This window comes from Halichoeres trimaculatus, unplaced genomic scaffold (assembly GCF_033239565.1).
Source record: "Halichoeres trimaculatus isolate MK-OKI-2021-1 unplaced genomic scaffold, fHalTri1.1 fHalTri1_scaffold_12, whole genome shotgun sequence".
NCBI classification, from domain to species: Eukaryota; Metazoa; Chordata; class Actinopteri; order Labriformes; family Labridae; genus Halichoeres; species Halichoeres trimaculatus.
The window spans coordinates 36,059,109-36,083,027 of record NW_027437190.1 but is presented as its reverse complement, the minus strand read 5'-3'; the positions used below and the strand labels follow the sequence as shown (position 1 = coordinate 36,083,027).

Below are 23,919 nucleotides of genomic sequence, written 5' to 3'. Positions count from 1 at the left end.
AATAAATAAATTAATAATAAATAATTAAAGTCACGTGGTTTCCGGTTTCACTCTCACAGGTATTTTAATCATCTTCGTCTTCGCTGCGTAAAACGCGTCTTTCCCTCCACTTCCTTTTTGTTTCTCGCTGCCACAAACACACACAGTCAATATCTCATTCAAAGCCCTGCTGCATGTTCCCTCCATCTGTTATCATTTACCAATAAGTGATCACGGTTAGCCGGTGATTAAACAGCTGCTTTTGGGGGCGTTAAACGCTGTAAAGTACAGGATGAATAATGAAGCCTGCTGTTTTTCCTCTCTGCGTCCTGCTGCTGCTGCTGCTGCTCCTGCTGCAGGCCTTATGGGACCAGGGTGCACCACACATGCATGAAGCTGCAGGGATATAATCATGCAATGCTCCTTTAATTTGTATTTCCAAATAAAAATCACTTCCGTTAGAGGAATCATGGAGTAAAACACACCCTGTGGTTTCCAGCCTCGCCTTTCCTCCTCATGCTGCTCACCCTGCTGCACCTAAATGGTCACTTCAATGTCACGCCGGTGTCCTCTGACCCCTGACCCCCCTGGGTGTAGTATGGGTGATGCAGGATTTGATGCTCGTCCCTCAGGATGGCAGCGTCAGGAGGCAGAGCGGGAAACCCTGAACAGGCTGAGGTCTGGCTCCAGATTAAAGCTGATTCTACTGAAAAGTGGCTGAAAAAGTGCATCCTGGGTGATATTTATGTGAGGTTTGATGCCCTGCCTGTGAGTGTCTGTGTGAGAGCATCAGCTAAATGGATGTAAATGTTTTGGCTGGAGGAGAGATGAAGATGTGTGTCTGTGTTTTTCATCAGGCATGCTGATTTCCTGTTATTACATTACGGGTGAATCTGTGTGACCCAGTGTGGACAAACCCGGGCCCTGAACGCCCCACAGGGTGTCAGCGTCCCCGCGTAAACACAGAAAAGTTTGGGGCCTGCGCGGCTCGGGTGTCAGCCTCTCCTCTCGGGTTTTGCAGCCACAGAAGGTGAACTTTCACCCCGACCTTCCAGAAGGAGCTTTTTATTTTCGCTGTGTAGCTGCTGACCATTTTACCTCCAGCTACTCGCCATCCATACGCGCATCCCTCCGCGCTGGCTGCGCGCGGGGCGGATCGATAGGGCAGCATCTGCTCCGGGAAGCCGGCGGTCCCACACCGCGCACCGCTCCGCTGTTTCCAAACGCCAGAACTGCTCATCTCTGAAAATTAAACTGACAGACAGATATGATTAGTATGCGCGCTGCCTCCCTGCTCTGTCTGCCTCTGATTCTCTGTGAGAGGCGCGCACACACACTCACACACACACACGCACAGGCCTCCCCATGCAGATGTATATTTATGCTTCTTCTCACTCTCAGGCGCCTGTGTGCACATTAATGGGACACATGGACGCGCCTATAGGTGCATGTTTTAAAGAGTGTGTTGCAGCAGCAGCAGCAGCAGCAGCAGGTCGAGGGTCGCATTGATCCTGCTGAGGGACTTTCCAGACTGAAGTGCTGGCTCTGAGAGCCGATGAAGAGCCGGGATAAGACCGGGCGTCACTTCACGGCGTTTATTCCTGAAAGGCTGAGGAGGAGGATAAGCAGGAGGCATAAAGAGGGCTGAATGCTCAGAGCTTAACGGAGGAGAGGAGAGTGATGGATTTTTTTCTGGGGTCAATAAGTGAAAGAGGTGATTTGCATAACTGCATATTCACCCTTCATCTGTTTTTACGCGGAGACCTCAGCGCGCTCCAAAGATCCAAAAATCCAAACCACACAAAAACAGCGCAGAGTGTGTCCGCTGTTTCCTCGTGTTACTGATAATTTTTCACACTGACAACAGCAGCAACAGCCTCACTTGTTCCATATAAAAGAACTAAACGACATTAGCTGCTGCTGCTTGTAAAAGTCCATTGATCAGACACAGTAAAGAGCCGAGCGCAGCACAACGAGCAGGATGTGCGCTCATGATTCAGAAGTTGTGCCTGCAATCACTGGAAGAAGGCTTAACCTGTGGGGTTATGAGAAAGAGAGCATCTCCAACCCCCACACACACTCACACACACTCACACACACACACACCCATCCGTCCGTCCGTCCGTCCACCACCCACCCCCCTCTCCGGAGAGAAAGGGTTAATTGGAGTAGGAATTTCATCGCACATCTGTCAGATTTTTAAGGCCGTGACGCACTGAAAGCAGAGAGTCAATGTGAGCAAAAAGGGGGAGGAGGAGGAGGAGGAGGAGAAGGAGAAAGAGTTGGTGGTGAGATCGATGAAGTGGCAGGCAGAGGGAGGAGGAAAATCTCACGAGATAATGAAAGAAAAAGAGCAGAGCAGCGAGTGAGGAGCGGAAAAAGCAGGCTACAGACCCGGAGATATCCGGAGTGGGAAAACAAAGAGCGCGACCGTGGATCCGACTCTCTGTGCCACCGCAGATGGTTTCCCCCTTTTTTTCCTCCTTTTTTTTTTTTTTGCTCTCTGGTTTCGGTGAATGTAGCACCCCGGGGCGCAGAGGACCAATTGTGTGAATCTGCAGGGCTGCTCGGCGACACAATCGGAGACATGCACAGGACGGACAGCAGCCGAGGACGCGCGCTGAGGAGCCGAGAATAAAAGGTAGGATTCCCTTAAACCTCCAAAACCTCCAGCTAGAGATGATTTCAGCTTCACTCGGCTTCATGTGGTGTTAATATGCTAAATGTAAATTTAAAAATAAGCTCGGTGATGTTTGGCTTTTCGCATCATCATCAAATCAGCTCCAGATTACGCGTCAGTGGAAGTGTTCAGCTCAGAGATGCGCGATGTGTGAGACACATTCACAGTGTTCCGTCTCTAATTCACACGATTCAGGAGGAAAAGAGAGAGAAGGAGGTGATTCAGGATGAGGAATGAGGCGTTTTCAGGTGTTTCCCTCTCTGAGAGCATGAAAGTTTAAACCCAGCGCCTGTCTTGTCTCTCCCAGGCACAAAGCGAGGCTCCGCCAGGATCAGACCAAAGACTGAGAGAGCTGCTGCTGCTGCTGCTGCTGCTGCTGCTGCTGCTGCACAACACAGGCTCCAAACACACCGAGAGCTCCGGATGCTGCTGCAAACTGCTTTTCTGGGACTTTGAGGGAGCTTGAAGACACTACTTAACGTTATCAGATAATTAATTAGACACCCCATAAGCCCGGAAATCAATTAATTCACCAATCAATAAATCCATAGTCTGGTGTAAGAGGAGCTTCCAGACGAGCTGCTCAACAACAACAACAGGAGAGACAAACAACAACAGGAGCAGCAGGAGGAGGATCTGCTGGACCTGACCATGGACGGGGGTCTGGGAGAGATGTCCCTCCACAGCCACGCGGACCTGGCCCACAGCCAGGACGGCAGGGCCATGCTGCACTCGCGAGACCTCTCAGCTGCTTTCCCCAGGCCGTCCCTGGGGGGCCCCTCCATGTCCCTGGAGCCGGAGCCGCGGCCCCCAGGCTTCGACCACTCCATGTCGGCGCTGGGCTACAGCGGGGACTCCCCGTCCAGCTCGGGCAGCACCTACACCACGCTCACCCCGCTGCAGCCGTTCGACGACAAGTTCCACCACCACCACCACCACCACCACCCCTGCCTCCCCGTCAGCAACGTCATCGGCAGCTTCACCCTGATGCGCGAGGACCGGGCGCACCTCAGCACCAACTTCTACAACCCCTACGGCAAAGACCTGGCCATGTCCCAGAGCCTGTCGCCGCCGTCCGCCGCCGGCTCCGGCCTGGGCTCCGGCCTGGGCTCCTCCATGCACAGCTACGGCAGCCCCAACGGCAACGGCGGGCAGATGCTGCACGGCGGCTACGACGTCCACGGAGGGAGCCTCTTCTGCAGGACCGCAGACTTCGGCCGGGAGATGTCCCCGCCGGGCCTGGGGGGCGGGGACGTGTCGGTGGGACACCAGCTCAACAAAATGGAGGCTCACCAGCACCCACCCAGCCACCACCCTCACCTGTACAGCCAGCACTACCAGCCCCACCACCACCCCAGCCAGCAGGCCTCCAAGATGGCCGAGCACCTGCACTCCTCGTCCTCCGCCTCCTGCTCGCCCGGGGAGGGCATGCTGGCGGGCGGCGGCGGAGGCGGCGGAGGAGGAGGTTCTGCCGGGGAGGAGATCAACACCCGGGACGTGGCCCAGAGGATCATCACGGAGCTGAAGAGGTACAGCATCCCCCAGGCCATCTTCGCCGAGAGGGTGCTGTGTAGGTCACAGGGCACGCTGTCCGACCTCCTGAGGAACCCCAAGCCCTGGGGCAAGCTCAAGTCCGGCCGCGAGACCTTCAAGAGGATGTCCCGCTGGCTGCAGGAGCCCGAGTTTCAAAGGATGGCCTCGCTGCGGCTGGAGGGTAAGATCAGACTCTGCTCGCTGTCTCTGTCTCACACAACAACAAACACACTCTGCGTCTCCTGAACCCGGGCTGAGCGGCTCAGGCTGCGGCTCAGACTGCGGCTCAGGCTGCGGCTCAGGCTGCGGCTCAGGCTGCGGCTCAGGCTGCGGCTCAGGGAGCAGGTAACGCTCCATCCTGATGCCTCCACCTACGCCTCAGCTTCCTCCTTGTCCCTGCAGCCCGGGCCGCTCCTGGGGGTCAGTGCGAGGCGGCGAGGAGGCCATATGTGGCGCTCCTTTGTTTACTCCACCACCCCTATTGATCCGTACAGTAGCTACAGTACAGCGCCGCAGACGTTCGCCCTCCTCTCAAACGAAGCGTGAAGATCAGCGTGAGCCGCGGCCGGTTTGTTTAATCGCTTTCGAGCCCACGAAATAATTTGTGCAGATATGCCACTCCGGAGCGATTGATTAATCCGAGCGGTGATTTATATCTGCTCCAAGTCGACTTGGCGAGGTAGCTGATGCAAATTAGACTTGAGCTTTTGCCAGACGTCTTTTATCAACGTCGTCGCCGAGACGATTACACGGTGAGACGCTGAGAGCGGAGGGAGGGAGGAAGCAGGAGGTTTCATTTCCTGTTTTGCATCTTTTTGGGTTTTGCACGTGGATGCATAATTCACCGTGCGGCGTTCACGGCCTTGTGGCGTTTCCGCAGATTTCACAGGGTAAAGATTTTCTAGAGAGGCGCGTTGTGATCCATCCCGTGTCGGTGGGGGATGTACGGCGCCGTGTTACAGTGTCGTCCCTCCGCAGGGACCCAGGGCCCATCTGATACACGGCGCTCAGAAAGAGATCCAAGTGAACACGGCAATGTGAGACGAGTGTGTGAGTGTGTGTGTGAGTGTGTGTGCTCACTGCAGGGGTCTGTGAGCGCTACGTGTGTGTGAGCCTCTCCTCTTGATCACTGCTCCTCGCTCGCTGTCAGCAGCTCCACTGATTAAGCCCAACAACACAATGGGGTTCATAGGTAATGATTGTGCGCTCTTGCAATCCCTTCACAATTATTGATCTTTGATTGTTGGACTCTGGGAGCACATGTGTACATCCTCCGTTCAGCAAAACGCCGCCTCAAATCCTCTTATCAGGAGACGACTCATCTCTGCAGCTCCTCTTTGTCTCCTCATGTGACAGAAATGAGCGTTGATGAAGCTCTGTATGCAAAACGCCTCCGTCCTTCCTCCCTTCCTCCCTTCATTCCTTCCTCTCAGAAACTCTTTGTTCCTTCCTCCTCATCATCAATCATTCCTCTTTTATTTCCAGCTTCCTTGTTTCCTCTTCTTTACAAACACAGACGTTATTTTAACGAGTCCGTCCTCCACATCCGAGGAGCCGATCAATCAGACTCATAAAAAATTAAGGCCTCTACACGGAGGAGAAGTGTGCTAATGTTCGACCATGCCCCCTCCTTTCCTTCCTTCCTCCCTCCTCGTTGGTGAAAATTGCATATTTACTTCTTGGCAAAGAAAGCCACGATTTGGACAGCTCGGCACTTTTCTACATAACCTACTTTCCGGACGGGGTTGTTGTGCCCCCCCCCCCTCTCTTGGCCAACCCCCTTTTGTTTAATTACAAGCCTCTATTGATTTCCATGGGAAAGAGCAGCACGCCGTGCCCACACACACCTCGGCCGCAGCGGCGAATCGAGACCTGAATTAGAAATGTTGCCGTGCGCTCTCAGTCTGAAGATAGCTCAAGATCCCTGCTTCAAGTTTCCAGATGATCCTCCTTAATGCAGCACTCGCTTAAACACACACACACACACACACACACACACACGGCCTCCCTCTCCAACACCACGGCGTGCTTACTGAACGTAGCTGCTGCCATTTTGTCTCCTCGAATAATTGTCTTTCTGCAAAACACGGAGGAGGTGATCCCTCAGATTTATCCGCAGTGTTTTCGTCTTTGTGCATCCGTGTGTGTGTGTGTGTGTGTGTGTGTGTGTGTGTGTGTGTGTGTGTGTGTGTGTGTGTGTGTGTGTGGATTACTGTATATGAGATGCATCCCAGCCCAACCCCAGGCAATCAGGGTGTAGTCGGCGAGGAAGACCACACAGCCTCTGCTCGGACACTTAAAGTCAAGGAGTGAGGAGGGAGGGCAGGCGGAGGGAGGGGGTCGGGGGGATCAGAGACTATAACTTTAAGGATGATGGCCGAAGCCCTTGACTAAAGGTCTAAATGAATCAGAAAGGTCAATGCGGTTTACGTGTCGGCTCCAGCGCCTGCACCACCCCCTCCGTAATGAAAGCCCCAGACCTGGTCCAGCTCTGGCTGCGTACAGTCCTGAGCCCAAAGGTCAGCGCCCGCTCCCATTTGCATATCAGGGATAGCGAAAGCAGCACCTCTCCAGGAAACGCCGCGTGTTTTGTTGGGTTTTTTTGCTGTTTTTTTGTTGTTTTTTCACCGACTCCTGCAGCTACGCCGGCGCTGAAGGGGTTAACCAGCCTCTGTGGGTCGAGGAGTCTGAGCTGCACAGATTTAATCAATAATTTCTATCAGCCCCTGGCCCAAGAAATCAGCAGGGGGTGGGCTGGGGGCTGGGGGGAGGAGGAGGAGGAGGAGGAGGAGGAGGAGGAGGCGGTGGGTGTTGTGGAGGGGGGTGTAGGTTGAGACGCCGGGGGGTAGGGAAAGGGCTTTCGATCACGTTTCAGCAACACGAGACAGGGGCATACATCATGATTAGGGCTGTTCCCACGATCATAAGACGCCTATAGGGGAATATTTACGCCTCCCCCCGCGCCGCCGATTTACGGCGCGGTAATTGTGAGCCTTTTACACATGATTACAGCATAAGGAAGCATTTACTTAATGGGTGGTGTTATGAGGGAGGGAGCAGAGGATGGGATGGAGGAGAGCGCCAGGACACCCTGACTCCTCCAAGAAGCCATAAATCGGCGCTACGAAGAGGAGGAGGAGGAAGCTAGCCAGCGCTATCATGTCCGTGCTTTCCTCCATGAGCTGAGTGCACCGCGGCGTACACGCTCACCCCACCCTCCCCTCCCAACGCCAGCCCAGAAATATCGACGGTGTTACGGAAAATGTAGCATTTGGGAGGAAAAATAATTCCACTTGTAGCGGTATTGACACGGCGCTGACATCCTGGCCTGTTCAGGTTTTAATGAGACGTGGTTCGATCGCGCTCAGAAATGCAAACGAGCCGTGGATGCCTAAAAGCTAACAGGCACCTGTACGCTGAGGCTGACGAGCGCGCGTCCTGGAGTCAAACTCTTCCTTCAGATAATGATTTCAGAGGAGGACGCGCTCGGGGAAATCAGCTTTATTTACGTCCAGCGCCGCGCTCCACTTTCACAAACTTGGCGGCACGTCAAAGCAATCAGAGCCCGACCACGTGACTTCCACGCTGCGGCGGCTCCTGTGCTCAGAGTCTGGCAGTAAGGTCGTGGTTATTTCTCCTGCGCTCTGCTAATGGAGGAAATCTGCGGCTGGGATTTGTGGAGAAAGCGGGTCATACAGTAAACATCAGCCGCCGCCTCCGCCGCCGCGGCCCGGCCCAGCTGTGTGAGATGTTTGTCAATGGGGAGATGTAAGCCAATCAATCGATCCTGTCAGAGCTGCTTTGAGGGCATCTGTGCTTTATTTATGGTGTGTCTGTGGCATGATGGGGCCTCTGCCGGCGTTAGGCTTTAAAATATGTGACTTCAAGGTTAGAGCGGCTGATATCTCCATCCCATCAACTCATTTTTGTCAATAATGGACTTCTATCAACCTTGTTTTCTTAAAACAAGGACGATATCTGGCTGCGCTGCCAGATTATATCTGCCAATCTCTGCTCCCAGGCTCTGGCTTAGAAATGAGGAGCTGGTTTCTTTTTTTCAGCTCAGATTTAAACAATCCTCCACATACACTGTGAAAAATAAAATCATTTAAAGTGTTTTTGTTTTATTTTCAGCATAATTAGTCTAATTATTCTCAATTTGTGCCTGATCAGTCCAGAAAAATATCTGATTTCAAGTTATTTAAAGACAAAATGAGCTCTGAATTTCTGTAACAAGAAAAAAAAAAGGAACAAGAGAAAAGTTTCATGCATTAAGGCATTTGTCTTAATTTTTTTTTCTTGCTCCAAACATTCAGACCTCATTTTGTCTCTACACGATTTAAAACAAGACATTTCCCCAGACTGATGAGGTAAATTAGGCCCAAATTAAGTTCAAAAAGACACTTTTTACTTAAATTAAGACAAAAACACTTGTTAAGATTTCATTTTTTGCAGTGTAATAATTAATCCAGACCTGATTTTGTCTTTAAATAACTTGAAACAAGACTTTGTTCCTGGCTGAACACATAAAAGTGTCTCATATTGAGTTGAACAAGACATTTTTGACTTAAAATAAGACAAAAACAATTAATAAGATTCATTTTTTTTACAGTGTATTAAGATTTCTTAATCCTCAGTAAATATTTCAGACACTCTGACGCCTGAATACAGGACATAAACGCCACAAACGAACAATAAATTTTATCCTTTTAAGTTATTTAAAGACAAAAATTAGGTCTGAATTGCTGAAACACATGAAAAAAAAATTGTAAGAAAATTTGTGTAAAACTAGAATAAAGTCGTTATCCAAGAAACTTTTCTTTTCTTACATTGGCAAATTTTTCTTTACTTGTTACAGTAATTCAGAGCTCATTTTATCTTTAAAAAAAAACTTGAAATCAGACATTTTTCTGGACTGATGAGGTGAATGTGGCTCTGATTCAGAAAAAAAAGACATTTTTACTAAAAATAAGTCAAAAACATTTGGTAAGATTTCATTTTTTGCAGTGTAGTAAGATCTCTCAGTCCCCTGCAAACATTTCAGACACTTTGAATTAATGACATAAACGCTACAAAGGAGCAAAAAGTAATGTTTTTTTCCAAGGGTGGGAGAAAAAATAGATCCACACACACTGCAAAAACTGAAATCTTATCAAGTGTTTTTGTCTCATTTTAGGTAAAAATGTCTTAATATACTCGATATGAGCCACATTTAATTAATCAGTCCAGAAAAGTGTCTTGTTTTAAGTTATTTAAAGACAGAATGAGCTCTGAATTGCTGTAACAAGTAAAAAAATTGGATCAAGAGAAAAGTTTCTCATATTTAGACATTTGTCAGGTTTAAAGCAAATTTTCAACCTTTTTTTTCTTGCTCTAAAAAATTCAGACCTCATTTTGTCTTTACACAATTTAAAATAAGACATTTCCCCAGACTGATGAGGTAAATGAGGCCCAAATTAAGTACAAAAAGACATTTTTTACTTAAATTAAGACAAAAACACTTGGAAAGATTTCATTTTTTGCAGTGTAATGAGTAATTCAGACCTGATTTTGTCTTTAAATAACTTGAAACAAGACTTTATTCCTGGCTGAACAGATAAAAGTGTCTCATATTGAGTTTAACAAGACATTTTTTATTCAAAATAAGTCAAAAACACTTGGTAAAATTTTAATTTTTTGCAGTGTAGTAAAAATCTGTCAGTCCTCTGGAAACATTTCAGACACTCTGACGCCTGAATACAGGACATAAACGCCACAAATGACAATAAATGTTATCCTTTTACACTGATTTATCACGGCGCAGTCATATATTTAGTTCACATTAAAAGGAATCACATAGTAAAGTAGATGTTAGAAAAAAATGATTCACATACACTGCAAAAACTGTATTCCTATCAAGTGTTTTTGTCTCGTTTTAGGTAAAAATTGTCTGAATATACTTGATTTGAGCCACATTTAACTCATCAGTCCAGAAAAGTGTCTTGTTTTAAGTTATTTAAAGACAAAATGAGCTCTGAATTTCTGTACCAAGAAAAAAAATGGAACAAGAGAAAATTTTCTCATATTAAGACATTCGTCAAGTTTTAAGCAAATTTTTGCGCATTTTTTTTTTCTCGCTCCAAACAATTCAGACCTCATTTTGTCTGTACACAATTAAAAACAAGACATTTTCCCAGACTAATGAGGTGAATTCGGCCCAAATTAAGTACAAAAAGACAATTTTTACTTAAATTGAGACAAAAACACTTGGTAAGGTTTAAATTTTTTGCAGTGTAGTAAGATCTCCTAGTCCTCTGCAAACATTTGAATTGTAAGAAAATTTGTGTAAAACTAGAATAAAGTCGTTATCCAAGAAACTTTTCTTTTCTTACATGGGCAGGTTTTTTCTTTACTTGTTACAGCAATTCAGAGCTCATTTTATCTTTAAAAAAACTTGAAATCAGACATTTTACTGGACTGATGAGGTGAATGTGGCTCTGATTCAGAAAAAAAAGACATTTTTACTAAAAATAAGTCAAAAACATTTGGTAAGATTTCATTTTTTGCAGTGTAGTAAGATCTCTCAGTCCCCTGCAAACATTTCAGACACTTTGACGCCTGAATTAATGACATAAATGCTACAAAGGAGCAAAAAGTAATGTTTTTTTCCAAGGGTGGGAGAAAAAATGGATTCACATACACTGTAAAAAATTAAATCTTATCAAGTGTTTTTGTCTCTTTTTAGGTAAAAATGTCTTAATATACTCGATATGAGCCACATTTAATTAATCACTCCAGAAAAATGTCTTGTTTTAAGTTATTTAAAGACAAAATGAGCTCTGAATTGCTGTAACAAGTAAAAAAAAATTGGAACAAGAGAAAAGTTTCTCATATTTAGACATTTGTCAGGTTTAAAGCAAATTTTCAACCTTTTTTTCTTGCTCTAAAAAATTCAGGCCTCAGTTTGTCTTTACACAATTTAAAACAAGACATTTCCCCAGACTGATGAGGTGAATGAGGCCCAAATTAAGTACAAAAAGACACTTTTTACTAAAAATAAGTCAAAAACACTTGGTAAGATTTCATTTTTTTGCAGTGTAATAAGCAATTCAGACCTGATTTTGTCTTTAAATAACTTGAAACAAGACGTTGTTCCTGGCTGAACAGATTAAAGTGTCTCATATTGAGTTTACCAAGACATTTTTGATTCAAAATAAGTCAAAAACACTTGGTAAAATTTCATTTTTTTGCAGTGTAGTAAAAATCTCTCGATGCTCTGCAAACATTTCAGAAGCTTTAACCCAGTGTTTCTCCATCCTGGTCCTGGGGACCCCCTGCCCTGCATGTTTTAGATGTTACCCCTCTCCAGCACACCTGGTTCAAATGATCAGCTCGTTATCAGGCTGGAGCAGAGCTTGATAACGAGCTGATCATTTGGATCAGGTGTGCTGGAGTCAGGTAACATCTAAAACATGCAGGGCAGGGGGTCCCCAGGACCAGGAGTGAGAAACACTGCTCTGATGCCTAAATGCCACAAAGGAGCAGAAATGAATGTATTTTTTCCTGATTTAGCTCTGCACAGAATCAAATGTTTAGTTCAAATTGAAAAGCATCACATCGTAAACTAGGGGTGAGAAAAAATGGATTCACTTACACTGCAAAAATCTGAAAAATGATCAAGTGTTTTTGTCCCATTTTAGGTAGAAATTGTCTTATTATTCTTGACATGAGCCTTATTTAACTCATCAGTCCAGGAAAATCTCTTGTTTCCAGTTATTTAAAAACAAATTAGGGTCTGAATTGCTGAAAAAAAAAAAAAAAAAAAAAAGAAATTGTAAGAAAATTTGTGTAAGACTGGAATAATGTCTTAATACTTAAAACTTTTCTTTTCTTACGTTGGCAGATTTTTTTTTAAACTTGTTACAGTATTTTGTCTTTAAATAACTCAAATCAAGACATTTTTCTGGTCAGATCAGGTGAATGTGGCTCAGGCTGAGTCTAAAAAGACATTTTTTTACTGAAATAAGACAAAAACACTTTTCATTTATTATTAATTTCATTTATTAGCAGTGTAGTTAGATCTCTCAGTCCCCTGCAAACATTTCAGACGCTCTGACGCCTGGATCCATGACTTAAGTGCCTAAAATGAGCAAAAAATTCATGTTTATTTCCAAGGGAGAGAAAAATTGATTCACATACACTGCAAAAACTCAAATCTTACCAAGTTTTTTTTGTCTCGTTTTGAGTAAAAATTGTCTTATTCAACTCGACATGAGCCCCGTTAACTCACATATTCAGACTAATGTCATGTTTTAAGTTATTTTCAAAGACAGAATGAGCTCTGAATGTTGTTGCATGTAAAATAAAAATTTGTCAGAAAAATTTGCTTTAAACTTGAATAATATCATAATACAAGTAACTTTTTTTTCCTCCATTGGAAGATTTGTTTTCTTACTTTTTACAGCAATTCAGACCTCATTTTGTTTTTTAATGACCTGAATCGAGGCATTTTTCTGGACTGGTCAGGTGAAAGTTGCTCATATTGATTCTAAAAAGACATTTTCTACTCCAAAAGGGCAAAAACATTTTATAAGATTTCAAGTTTTTCCAGCATATGTACAAGGATTTTTTGTTGAAGGACACTAAAATCAGGATTCTTAGTTAAAATATATTTTTTCCCAAATGTAATTCCTTCGTTTTAGTCTTTGTTTTTAAGCTGGAATTGAAAACATTACCACTTTTCTCCAGCAGAGGGCGACATGTTTTTTTCTGACTCATGGGGAAATATGGCTCTGATATAATCTGTAGACATTATCATCATCATGATTCAGTTTTTTCACACAGTCTGGGTCAAAAAAAAAAAACTAAAAAGCGCAAAAATAGGAAGCATCGAAGATTCGTAATTTTGATCAAAAATCAGAAAGAATCGTGAGTGAAGCGAATCATATCCCAGCTCTATCGTAACGTATGAAGTGAGAAAAAGACATTTCCCTCATCCTGCATCTGCTCTCCTCCTCCTCCTCCTCGTGTGTGTGTGTGTGTGTGTTCTGCTCACACACACACACACACACACACACACACACACACTCCAGTGCTTACTCTCACAAACTCATTTGACACCATCAGCAAACCGTGGCTCAGCCGCACCGCGCTGAGTGAAACCTCTTTAAAACCTGCTTTTAGGTAATTGCACGACTCTCAAATATGTTTGCGTCCATTCACGGCTCAAACACCGGGGGGCGCTGCGGACGCCGCTGGTTCGACTCAGCCTGACGTAACCCGCCTTTAATAGAAAATAAATAAGTTCCTCTAAAGTGATTATTACTCGCTCAGCGCCGCCACATGTAAATGACTTTACGAGGAGCTAACGATGTGGAAGCGTCCGCTCAGGGGAAGACAGGAAGTGGACGGAGGAGAGGAGGGAGAAGAGGAGGGAGGAGAGGAGGGAGGAGGGGGAGGAGCTGGCTGGTGCACACAGGCGTAAGCTGGGTGTAGTGTTTCCTGTAAACAGAGAGTTACAGCGTGTTGGGGGAAAGGTTGGGCCGTGGTTATGCAGAGGAACACGCCGCCTGAATGCAAAACGCTCGTCTGATTCTCCGCCCACGCACGCCGCTCTCTGTTCCTCAACAAAAACAGTCATTTCTCCAAATCCAGACGTTTTTTTTTTTTTGGAGAGCAGATATTGATTGTATAATTGGGCCGGCTGCTGCAGCTACAGTGGTGTTTAACCCGGACCCTCAGAGTTTCCTGTTTTAAGCTGCTGTAAGCGAGACTGACATTAAAAAGCTCTTCATCACCTCCGCCGCTGATTTACAAGTTAAAAAACGCTCAGAGCGAGACACAAACGCTGCCTCCTCCTCCAGAAACACGAGCATGAACAAACACAGGGTTTGTCCAGGAGGGATCATCACAAATATGGAGGCAGAGGAAGCTGGTCTGGTGAAGACCGAGGCGTTAAACTGTTTCATTAGGAGGATGGTTTTTTCTAAGATGATCCTTCATGATCCTGATGTTTTATTCAACTTCATCCAACCAGAAAAAAAGCAACAATATGTGAAAAAATTACAGAGTATTCAAAAAGCTCCTTTTCTAAACTAAACACATTTAATCTGCCTTTTTTTTTTTTCGTCCTCATGAAGGTTGAAGGAGAAAAGCTCAACAGAAACAGAAACACTGAAAATATAAACTGTTGTTTTTTAAATAATCAAAAATTTGCAAAGATATAAAACTCCAAATTTAAAACAGTTGAGACGTTTCTGTTTCATATGATCCTGAGGTGTCGCTGTCCTCAAACTCATTTTGTAGAAAATTACAAAAAAAATATTTCATTTTTAAACTTTGACACCTTGTCTATAAGGAGTTGTGAATAAAATATGAGTCATTGAAATGAGCAAATAATCACATTTTAAATAACATCCCAATTTGTTAATATAAGCTTTTTCTTTTTTTATTTATTTATTTATTTATTTTTATTTTTGTATTTTATTTTTTTTACAAAGATTCGTCTTTTTTTATAACGATTTAATTCTAAACTCTGGAAAAAACAGAAATTAAGATTTCATTCAGCTACAAAAAAATGTAACACTTCTTGGAAAACATTTTTTCTTCAAGACTAAATCAGATTTTTAAAATCCAGATGTAAGGGTTCAAAAAATAATAATGAAATAAAATAAAATAAATAAATCGCTCTGAACAAAAATAGAGAATTCAGATAAGCTTGGAAGTTTTGGTCAAAAATGTGCAAAGTAAAAAAAAAAGGAGGTTGAAAAAGGAGAGTAAGAGGTTTGTTTTAATGGTTGACAGGATTTAATTTAATAAATTAACAAATTTAAGATTCAAATCAGATAAAAAAATTGATTAAAAATTTCATTTAATTAAGAAAAAATAAATATTTTGTGAAATATAATGTTTTTTGATGAGTTAATCTAGTTTCTGAGAAACTGGTGTAATGAATTTTAATTTTAGTTTAATTTTATTTTTATTTATGTGAGTGATTTAAAACAAACTTAGAATAAAAATGCACAATTAAAGTTTGATCAGGAGCTACCATTAAAAATGAGCCAAGTTATGGCAGTAAAAGGGTTTTTTTCTTTATACCAAAAGGATTTTTGTTTTTTTTTGGCTTCAATAAAACAACAACAACAAAAAAAAACAGCTTAATTCATGTATCTGATGTTTCAAAGACTAGTTTCCCTGATTTTTAGATTTAACAATCAACACTTCGGAAAAAAAAGACATTCAGATTTCACTCGTCTTAGAAAAAATTCAACATTTCTTGAAAGATTTTGTTTCCTGATTTTTTAGGATTCAGGTTGATAAATTCACTGTGTGTTAAAGTGATTAAAAAAACACATAAAGCTCTGGATAAAAAAACAGAATTCAAGTTTTTCCAGGAGCTCTTTGAGAAATGTGCAGGCAGACTGAATTTAGCTTTTTCTGCTACACGGCGTTAGACGAAGCTCCTGGAGTTTCAAAGCCTGGGTTCTCTGGTTTTCAGTCCAAGCTCCTGGTGAAACAGGCTTCAAAACTTCATGGTAGCAGGAAAAAACAGAGGTGATTATTTTTAGGAGGCCAGGTTTGTGAGATCCAGGCTGAAACATTCACTGGGGGGCGATAGGATCCAGATCCAGCCCTGGCCTCAGATCTGAGCGGTTTCAGCGCCTCCAGCAGCTCAGGGGCAGGAAGACGTGACGGTCTGAACGTCTCCATTCCTGCAAGATGCTGATTCATCTCTTTAACTAATCAAAGCTGCTTCGCTAATCTGTTTTCTTTCAACAAATCCACTTTCCCTGCGCTTAATCCATTTGTCCTCGTTAGAAAGCCGCTCCGCTCGCTAACCTGCTTCCTCTTCTGATTCCCCCGCAGCCTGCAAGCGCAAGGAGCAGGAGCAGAGCAAGCTGGAGCGCAACCAGGGCCCCAAGCGCACCAGGCTGGTGTTCACGGACCTGCAGCGCCGCACGCTCCTGGCCATCTTCAGGGAGAACCACCGCCCCACCAAGGAGCTGCAGGTCACCATCTCCCAGCAGCTGGGCCTGGAGCTCTCCACGGTCAGCAACTTCTTCATGAACGCACGCCGACGCAACATCAACAAGTGGGCGGACGAGGGCCGTCCCTCCTCCACGGGGTCCTCGGGCTCCAGCGTTTCCTCCTCCGCGGTGTCCTGCAGCACGGCGTGATGACGACCGCCCAGGAGGCGCGGCCGGGAGGGAGCAAGGGGGCACATAGACTGGTCTGGGTAGAGATCAGCCGTAATAAATGTCCTCCTCGTTATCAGAAGGAGTGACGCAGCCAGCTTTAAAGATGATCCTAAGAAGACGAAGATTTCCCAAACCAAAGTCGATCGCTCCCTGAAATGAGAGGGAGCCAAACCCAGAGTGATACGAGCGCGGGGCAGAGGTCCCGCTTGTACAGCCGAGGGTGCAAAAATGATCCCATGACTCGCAGACGAGTCACGCCCTCACACAGACTCCATCTCATGGCATTATTTTGATGATTAGATTAGAGATAACGAGGGTATCACAAATCAGGAGAAGCATATTTTGGTGTACCTTCACATCTACCGTCATCTCTCCAACGTGAAGAATCAAGAGGTGCCGTTTGCTCGCACGTGGAGAGCTCCATCGTGTAACTTTTAATCAAAGGTGTTCGCCATCATCCAAAGACGTTAACCCCCCTCCCTCGGTTTTTACGCTCCTCCTTTTCCTCCTCGAGAATCAAGGTGAGAGGAGGAGAAGGCCTTTTTCGTTTCAACCCTCCCCGTCTCTCCGCATGTGTCCGCGCGACTGTGTGGCTCATCTCACACCAGGAGGGTCCGGGTCAGCGGGCGGCGTCCCCGTGTTTCTGTGGAGGCGGTCCCACCTTGGATGAATCAGAGTTTTCAAGGTGGAGGAGGAGGAGAAGCACGGGGCGTCTTCGCCGTCTTCGCCGGGACAGATCAACACAGCAAAAACCACCTGATTGGTGCGACTGTCCACGACTCTCCTGAAGACAGCTCCACGCCACGTCTGACGCCAAAAAAAAAAACGAAACAACCTCTGAACACAAGGGGGAGCCGTCACCTGACACAATGTATAGTGACATTGTTTTAGTTTCATTCCCAAACCGCTGTCGACACCTCGACTCCATCGTGAAATCTTTTTTTACAGATGTCTAGGAAAATGGAGGAATGTGATTCTTTCAGCCCTTTTTGTACAGATTTCAAGCACATCGCTCTATTTATAGACCTCAACACGTTGGCAGAGCGGGGCGGTTTGTTTCAGCCCCGCTGACGTACAAGGTCGTGTTTTTGGTCCACAAAGGAACGGCTTTCACACGCCTCCTTTTAGCCAGTAGAGAAATCAAACCTTTCAAATGCAACTGCTGATCTGATCAATGTATTTATTACTGCATTTGTGTATTTATTGTTTTCCCTTTTCCTTTCCTCTCTATTTATTTGGTTATTTATTTATGCTATCTATATACTGTAAGTATTTATTTAACGATGCTCTGTGTGTCTGTGTGAAACTGAAGACTTTTTCTGATGGGCACTTTTAGCTGTAGGATCCCATCGTAATACCAAAGATTAACATTGCCTCCCTGAATGTACGGCCTGAATCCCTGAATCCCTAAAACCCAGTCCCCGACCCCGTCTGATCTAGCCCCGCCCCCCCAGTGATGTATCTCTCTCTCTCTTCAAGGCCTGACCTTTCTTTCTATTTTCTTTCGTAGGATAACGGGGATTTCTTTCTGCAAATGTCTCTGCGGTCAGCTCCTAGCGCCAAGGCCAAAGCTTGTTTGAATGTTGTGATAATATTTAAATTAATGAAACTAAGAAAACAATAATAATAATGATGATGATGATGATGATGATGATGATGATGATGATGATGGGGTCACAGGTTGCTTACCAAGTTGCGCTCAGACCGATGCCATCTGGCAGCGTCTCTGAAGTGTCTGGGGACCCACTTAAAGTGCCATCTGAAGGCCCCATTAAGTGCAAGTCCTGCAGGGTCACATGCAAACATGCGTCCTGTATGTCTGCCTGGGGAGATGCATGGTCCTGCCCCCCCCCCCCACATGTCCCTCACCAGCCCCCCTCCCTCCACAGCGCAGTGCAGACGCTCCTGTCTACGTCCCCCTCAGTGTGATTCACCGTCCTCCACATGCCAAGCCCTTCTGCCAGTTCTCTCAGTTCCATAACGGGGTTTAGGGGGTTCTTCGTGGACCTTGTTCCTCATTTTTGGGGATTTGGGGTTTTGAGGGTCTTGGGGTTTGTCTCTGGGATTCTTTCTGGGTTGCTTGTCGTCCTCTCTGGATCTCCAAATGGATTGTAAGGCCTCTGAGACTTGACAGATGTTTAGTTATAAATCCTTCCTGGCCTTTTTGTTTTTTTTACATGTTTTTCTGAATTTCTGAGTTTCTGGACCACGGGTGCCACTTACTTGAATTTAGTTCCTCGGGTCTCAAAGGTCTAAGGGTTTGTCTCTAACTGTCCGGGATTCTTTTGGGTCTTTTCTCATCCTCACTGAATCTCCGGATCGATTGTAAGATCTCCAAGACCCGTCAGGATGTTTGGTTCTGAAAGACTTCAGATTTTGTTCCTGGTCTTTTGTCTCTGAACTCAACAGGATTCTGGTTTATGTGCCAGGTGTTCTGATGATTTTTGGTTTTCTGAGTTTGTATCACATGCTTGAGTTGTGTTTTTTGGGCCCTGAAGGTCTCAGGGTTTGTCTCTGTCCTTCTTGGAGTCTCTCTGGGTCCTGGATTGGTTGTAAGGCCTCTAAGACTCGTCAGGAAGTTTGGTTTCAGTTTGTTCCTGGTCTTTTTGGTTCTTTGATGTGTTTTTCTGAGGTTAATAGAAGCTGGGTTTCAGAACCAGATGTTCTGAAGGTTTTGTTGTTGGACTTTGGGGCTTTCTGAGTTGGCATTGCTTGAATTTCGTTCCTCGATGCTCTGCAGGTCTGATGAATTTGCTGCCGACCCTCTTTCTTTCTGAATCCAACAGAACTTGGGTTCATGGACCAGGTGTCCTAAAGGTCTTGTTCTTGGACCTTCAGGTTTTTAGTTGATACCACTTACTTGAATTATGTTCTCTGGGTCCCAAAGGTCTTAGGGTTGGTTCTGGGTCGTATGGGTTGTTCAGGATGTTTTCCGTGGAAAGCTGTGCCTGACGCTCTGATCTTTGGGTTTTTGCTTTGACTGTTTCGATCCTGGACTAGTCTCATGTGGATCTTGAGTTTGTTTTTTGGGTTCTGAAGGTCTTAAGAGTTTTTTCCTGGCCTTCTTTGTTCCTTTTTTCTGTTCTTCCTTCTGAATTAGAGAGAACATGGGTCCATGTGCCTGGTATTCTGAAGGTTTGGTCTTGGACCTTTGGGTCTCCTTGTTCTTTTGGTCTTTGGGTCTTTGGGTCTTTGGGTCGGTTCTTTGTCAGATGTTTTCCATGGATCTCGTGATGATGTGCCTGATGCTCTTAAGGTCGTTCTTTGACTGTTCTGATCCTGGATTGGCGTCACTTCACTTTAGTGTTTCTTGGGTTTCTTCATCTTTATCTGTTGGTCCCATGATTTTAATCCGGGTCGTCGATCATTATTAGTGAATTTTGGATTGCCTGGACATTCGATTTGATTTGGCCCTCAAGGTCCGAAGAGTTTTATCCTGTAGGAATCTGTTTTCTTGGCCTTGAAGGGTTGTCCTGGACTTCACAGGGTTTTGTGTTTTGTTCCTTATCCTCTGTAGTTCTCTGGTTTGGTTGTGAGGCATCTTGTCGGCATCGTCTTTGTACCTCGAGGAGTCCGACTGTTTTCCAAAGATCCCAGAGTTTGAGTCTGTCCCTTGTTTCTCTAAAGTGTTTGGGTTTAATCCTGATCATCTTGGGTTTTGGGGGATTTTCAGAGTCTCTTGGTGATTTGAATCGTCAGCATTCTGCTTTGTTGATTTCCAAATGAGGAGAAAAACCGACCAGAGTCCGTGACCCTGGTGTAAATGCTGCCAAAGAGCAGCGAGGACGGCCTGGCTGTTCTCCGCTCTTTCTCTGTTTCTGTTTTTTTCCGTCTTTAGCGTTGGAAGGGGCGGATTGCCAGGGCCCCCTTCACAGCGTGCACTTGAAAGACGAGCGGTCATGAAAGAGGCCATCGACTTTTTCGCAGACTTCAAAGAGCAGGCTTTTTTCATCCCGTCTCCTCTCTGGGTATCTGGTCTGGGGTCCGCTCGTGGCCAGACCTGTGGGCTTTAGGGGGCATTCAGAGGGGGCGGGGGAGATCAGAGAGGAGGCTGAATCACCCAGAATGAGGAGGAGGAGGAGGTGGTGGGAGGGAGGTTGTTTGAGGATGGGAGGTGGAGGTTGGAGTGGTGGGGCATGGAGCTGAATTAAACTTTAATGAGCAACAATTGTAAGCATGCTGAGAGCAAAGGGGGGCGGCGGTGGGGAGCGCGGGGGGGTGGCTCCTCTGCCGACCCCTGCTTACCACTGTCATGGTATCAAAGCTGAGGTGACACCTCTCAGGTTCCTCTTTGTCTCTCTGACTGGGAGCCCAAAATGGAGACAGGGCTTTTCGCACCGCGCCTCCTTCTGCTCCTGTCAGCTCGCACAGATCTCCCCTTTCTGTGCAGAGGAGGGAGGAAAGGAGGGAGGAGGAGGCTGCTGCAGGTGTGGGCCGCAGTGCCAGATAAACCTGCAGCACCCCCTAGTGGATTTTCTGGAGACATGACCCAGAAACAAGGGTGGAGAGAACAGGAAAGCTGAGAGATACTTTCAGATTAAAAAAAAGACAAAAAAGACCAGAAAAAAAAACAGATTTTTTTGTTTTGATAAACCAAAAAGAAAACAACCAAAGATTGATGGGTTACTGCTGAATCAAAATGTATCATGGGTAGTTTTAGCAGTTTCCTATCGGAGCTACCGTAGCACTCAGAGGATTCAAAGCACCAGTGGGGCTTGGCGTGCTCTTTACGTTTCATGACACAGTTTTACGTTGGACTGGAACTGAGAAACTGACATGAGGCAGTGTCTTCAGATGGAAGTCTTTTGACTCTGTGACCCCAGTGTCCCCCCGTCCGTCCGTCCGTTTGTCCGTCCCCGTCCTCTCCCTGTGTGTACATGAAGACTTTACCCATCTACCTCAACTGTGTGAGATGTTGTGTGGCAAAGATATTCCTTAACCAAAGAATCCATCCTGTCAGGGTGTCTGTCTAACTATCTATCTATCTATCTGTCTGTCCATCCGTCTCTTCTTCTTCTTCTTCTTCTTCTTCATGCCTTTTACTCCAAACCAAATGTGCTGGAATCAATCCGCAACAGGAGCCCGCCGCGGCCCCCGTCCAGCCAAAGCTAACGTCCGGTATGCTCGAGCGTCCCAACCGTCCATGTCCTGTAAATAAAATCATTCTCAAGACCAAAAAAAAGAAGGAGGTGACAATCCAAGCAAGGAGGATCTTGCTGTAATCAACGTTGCCTATTCCTTGTTTTCCCAAAACTCGAATCATGTGACTCGCTATAACCGAAAAGCCCAAGAATCAAGCACTCATCCCAAAATAAAAAAGGTCGGAGGAGTCAGAAGCTATTTTTCCACATTTGTAAGCCACCCCTCCCACCCCTGTTTTTCCAAAATGTTTAGTGTAGTTGAAATACTGTTTGATCCCACTGTTGTAAGTAGGAGTTAATGAATCCATACAAAAAGCTTTAAGCGGGGACGAGCCCAGGGAAATATTATATTTGACTGAGTCGGACTTTCCTGGGCTCGGACTCGACCCACCATGCTTATCGTGCCATTCTTGTCCATGTGTTAGACTTACTAATGAATGTGGCTAACCAACCAAAGGCTTTAAAAAAAGATACACAACACTTTAAACGTCAATCATGGTGGGACATTTTGTATCAACAACTAAAGAAAATCCCTTTGAATACCTCATGTGAAAATTGTTTGTTGTGATGTTGCACTAAAAAAATAAAAATGACTCATTTGTAACCCAACTCTGATCTCTGTGACTCATTCGTGGCCCCGCTGGAGGTGTTAGCAAGACGCTAGGAGGTGTTAGCAAGACGCTAGGAGGTGTTAGCAAGACGCTGGAGGTTTGAGAGGCCGGCAGTGAGACTGCTCCTCTGAATCCTCGCTTCATCTTTGTACTTTTATATAAGTCACAATCTAACGACTCGATTCTGCTGATTTACTGGTTTCCTTCTCAATCAGGAATCAGGAAAAGACTCGATTGGGTATTTATGCTGTTAGCTAACATCCCACTGAGCAAAGAGACGTTCAGACGTCCTTTCACCGTTGTTTTTAGGCATCTAGCTTTGGTCTCCTGATTAGGACTAAACAATTTTGGAAAATAATCAAATTGCGATGATTTTTTGGACCAATTTTGCGATTGCGATTTAGCATCTGATTTTGTTTGGGAGGGACATTTATCTTCTGCGTTATTCACCATACAGAGTCACTAAGTCGTTCCATAGCACGACCAACATGATAAAGAATACTGTCAACATATAAACATTTCTTTCCTGCAATTTTTGATTGAAAAAGAAAAAAAGGAACACGGAAATTTGGCTGACCAGCAGTTGTCAGTGAGAAAAACAAACTATATAGAACAAAGTGAACAAAGGATATTAAGGGATAAGATAAAAGCCACTGAACAAAATAAGTAAATAAATAATATTTTAAGAAAATTCAGAGTTCTGACTTTAGTCTCAGAATTCTCACTTTTTATCATAAAAAATAGTATTTAAAAATAAATGAACTTTTTCTCTTTTTTTTTGTAGAGGTCCTAATCCTCTTCCACAGAATTCTGACTTTAATCTTAGGAATTCTTAATTTTTTGTTCAAAAATTTAGTAATAAACAAAAAATTGGACATCTATTTTTTTTTTAAATATTTTTTTATTTTTTGTTTTATTTCCTGTTTTTTTTTTTTGTTGTTGTTTTTTGCGGCCCTTATCCTCTTCTGTAGGGTCACAGTCATTCTATTGTGGATCTCTGTACAAGTTCCTGTATTTCCTCCAGGTCTGTGTACATGAAACTCTTTTTTTTTTTTTTTTTTGATTAATTGCAGACTTTGTGATTTGAAAATTGCATTTCATCATGTTGCGATGTCGGCTTAATTGTTCAGCCCTACTCCTGAAGCAGCAGACTGTCCCTCAGCGATGGGGATCAAAACCAGTTCCTTTTCAGAATCCATGAGAAATGGGTCAATCCGTCAACATCGTCAGCGTTTGTGCTTTTTTTACATTACACCAGATCTGCCAGACCTTACATTAGGCCCATTTCCACCAAGCAGTCCGGTTCAGATCAGTACGGTTGGGTACGGGTTGGCTTGGTTGTACAGCGTTGTAGCTCCACTTTCCCATAATCGGGTTAGTCTGGCAGTGGGTGGGCTCATTTCGGTTATTTGGGGGTCTGTCCCGGTATCAGTGGAAATGCCGTAAAATGTGTGCTGTGCTGAGACAGACTGAAGTGAACCATTTGGGAAAAAAGGGGGGGGGCTATTGACTTGTCCGCCGCAGCTAGCTTAGCTTTCCGCCGCAGCTAGCCTAGCCTTCCGCTGCAGCTAGCTTAGCTTTCCTAAGAAAACTCTGATTCAGGATTTTCAGCTTGAAGTTTGACTGAAGAACTAAACTCAGAAAGAAATGAGCTTTACTCTCTGACAGGAGATTCCTGTTCAATACTTTCAACAAGGCATAAATCTCCTTATTTACCAAAAAACGGCATAAGTCAGTAGTCAGGAGGCAAAAACTTGCAAAATTGGCAGTATGCCAAAAATTGCCGGATGTCCTACTGA

General features: G+C 44.8%; 1 protein-coding gene across 1 annotated transcript; it reads left to right on the top strand.

The window, feature by feature from the left end:
- The first annotated feature begins 2,259 nt into the window (after positions 1–2,259).
- On the top strand, positions 2,260–18,210 carry onecutl (one cut domain, family member, like). Its single transcript, XM_074683456.1, has 3 exons — positions 2,260–2,620; positions 2,967–4,373; positions 16,037–18,210. Exons 2-3 carry the CDS (start codon positions 3,311–3,313, stop codon positions 16,345–16,347), a joined length of 1,374 nt encoding a protein of 457 aa, XP_074539557.1. The 5' UTR covers positions 2,260–2,620; positions 2,967–3,310; the 3' UTR covers positions 16,348–18,210.
- The last annotated feature ends 5,709 nt before the right edge of the window (positions 18,211–23,919 follow it).